We start from the raw sequence: 2105 nt of genomic DNA on the forward strand, positions 1-2105 counted from the left end.
TGTCCCCTGCCTGGCTGCTGCGTCACCTCATGGCCGGAGAGGAGAGGCCGCTTCCTTCCCCGTCCTAACTTATATAGCCCCTGTGACCTCATTCACCTGGGCCAGCGGAGGTCAGCCCCAGTTGGCTGTCAGCCAACCAATTTGAAATGCATCACCTGTTACCGGGCAGATCCCAGCTCCCCAGGTAGAAACCCCTTACCCAGGTAAGTGATGCAAGTCACGTAAGCAGAGGGAGCAGGTTTCCCCCTCCCTCAGGAATGCAGCCAGCTCCAGTTCCCTAAAGAGACAGGCTGAGGGTGTGGTCCCCTATGTGCTGGGCCCATCCTAATTGAATGGTCACAGCATACAGATTTAAATCAGTGTCACAGGACTGAGATTTTTGGGGAGAAACCAAGGTGGCTTTCTGCCACAGGGGCAGTCTGATCACTACTGCTCTCTAGCAAGACAACAATGCTGCAGACCAGGGAAATACCCTGAGGTGATGAGGACAGGCAGACTTTACCAATGAAAGGATTCCTACTTCAAAAATCAGCATCATTTTACTCTAATCCAGACTGAACTGAAGCCAATTGGCTTTTATTCAGGCCCTTGTTTCTCCCAGAGAATGGCCGAGCTAGGAAACTGCTCTGAACAAAGCCAGGAGAAGACAGGCACGAGCATGGTCTTCTTCACTAACACGTACCTTTGTCCTGTGGGAAATCTTCTGCCTTGCACAGCTCTTAGTGCTCTCTATTTAGACCAGGCAGCAGCTATGCAGTGGTACTAGGATTTCTATTGCAACAGTGCCTTTATCGGGAGAATCTGTCAGGCTCTGACTTCCCAGAGAGAAAGTGATTTATAGGAAAAGCTCTGCTCACTTCCTCAAAGCCCCAGTCACTATGAGGTAAAAGCACAAGTGCCAAGGAGGAAAAAAGCTGCTGCTGAGCTCAACTGGACAGCTCTTCTCCTTGCGCGAGCATATGGAAAACAGCATCTTTTCAACGTCACTTCTGACAAATTCCAAAGTTTAAGCAAAAGTTTCAAAAGGGGCCTGGAGAAATTCTTTGAGAACAGGTTTGTCAGTGGGTATTCAACATGGCAGTTGGGGGTGCAACCTCAATATCCTTAGGTCTCTGAATGCTGGAAGCCGAAGGGGGATAGAGGTAGGGGACAGATAAGTCTGGATACGTCCTAAATACTGTAATGCAAGAGTGATGTTGTAAATGTGACGGTCCAGCCCTGATGAAGGATGTCTTACATTCGAAACCTTGTGTAACTTTATCCCAACTACACAGTAGGTCCAAGAAAAGATATCACCCTAAGAAATCCTTGCCTTTATATACATACTCTTCCTTAGCACCCACTTTCTGCCACTGTGAGAGACTGGATAATGGGCTAGCTGGACCTGTGCTTAGACCCAGTCTGGCATCTCTGATATTCTTACATCAATGGGCAAAACCTCTTCATTTTGCAGAAAATCAGAAATCCAGAAACGGAACCTGAGGGAGGCAGTCTGAGCTGTCTCTCCCCCAGTTCAGCCCACCAAATTTTAAGTGTTAGCACACAGAATGATTTACCTAACAGCTAAAAAGAAAAGAAATAATGGTATGAGGAATGGGGGAAAAAAAACCCAGAGACTGCTGGTGTCTTGGAAGACTGGGCAGGTTCAGTGAAGACTCGAATCAAGGGGGGATCAACAGAGTTATCCACTTACCTTGGAAGCCTGTTGAACTTGTGCGTGACAATGGCAGACTTTCCATTGCACTTCTCACAGGAATACTCAATCTCCTCTGCCTATTTAAAACAAGGCAAATCAAAGACCAGACAATGAATCAAACAAGCAGATGGCTTCTGCAGTCCACTATGTTTCTCTGAAGAGAGTAGTCATCTTTAAGGCTTATTTATTAACTCTCATTTTATTTCAACAAGACACACCAGAAAACAAATGACATAGATTCATAGATAGATTCATAGATTAAGCGTCAGAAGGGACCTAGTAGATCTTCTAGCCCGACCCCCCGCCAGGGCGGGAGAACAACTAAAAACCCCAAAAAGAGAAACGGGACTCAAATGAGTCCAGCCAGGTAGGCATCCAGCCTCTTCTTAAAGACCCCCAGGGTAGGGGC

The 2105-nt window shown here is 47.0% G+C and overlaps 1 protein-coding gene across 3 annotated transcripts in view; it reads right to left on the reverse strand.

The window, feature by feature from the left end:
* The window catches only part of USP37 (ubiquitin specific peptidase 37), a 62413-nt gene that overhangs the window by 35034 nt on the left and 25274 nt on the right, over nt 1-2105 (reverse strand). For all 3 annotated transcript variants that reach the window (XM_019522660.1, XM_019522658.1, XM_019522659.1), the window contains exon 14: nt 1694-1773. In XM_019522660.1, coding sequence (XP_019378205.1) covers nt 1694-1773 — 80 coding nt within the window. The remainder of the gene's footprint in view (nt 1-1693; nt 1774-2105) is intronic.

Source organism: Gavialis gangeticus, unplaced genomic scaffold (assembly GCF_001723915.1).
Source record: "Gavialis gangeticus isolate Ggan-Ray unplaced genomic scaffold, GavGan_comp1, whole genome shotgun sequence".
In the NCBI taxonomy this organism is placed as follows: Eukaryota; Metazoa; Chordata; order Crocodylia; family Gavialidae; genus Gavialis; species Gavialis gangeticus.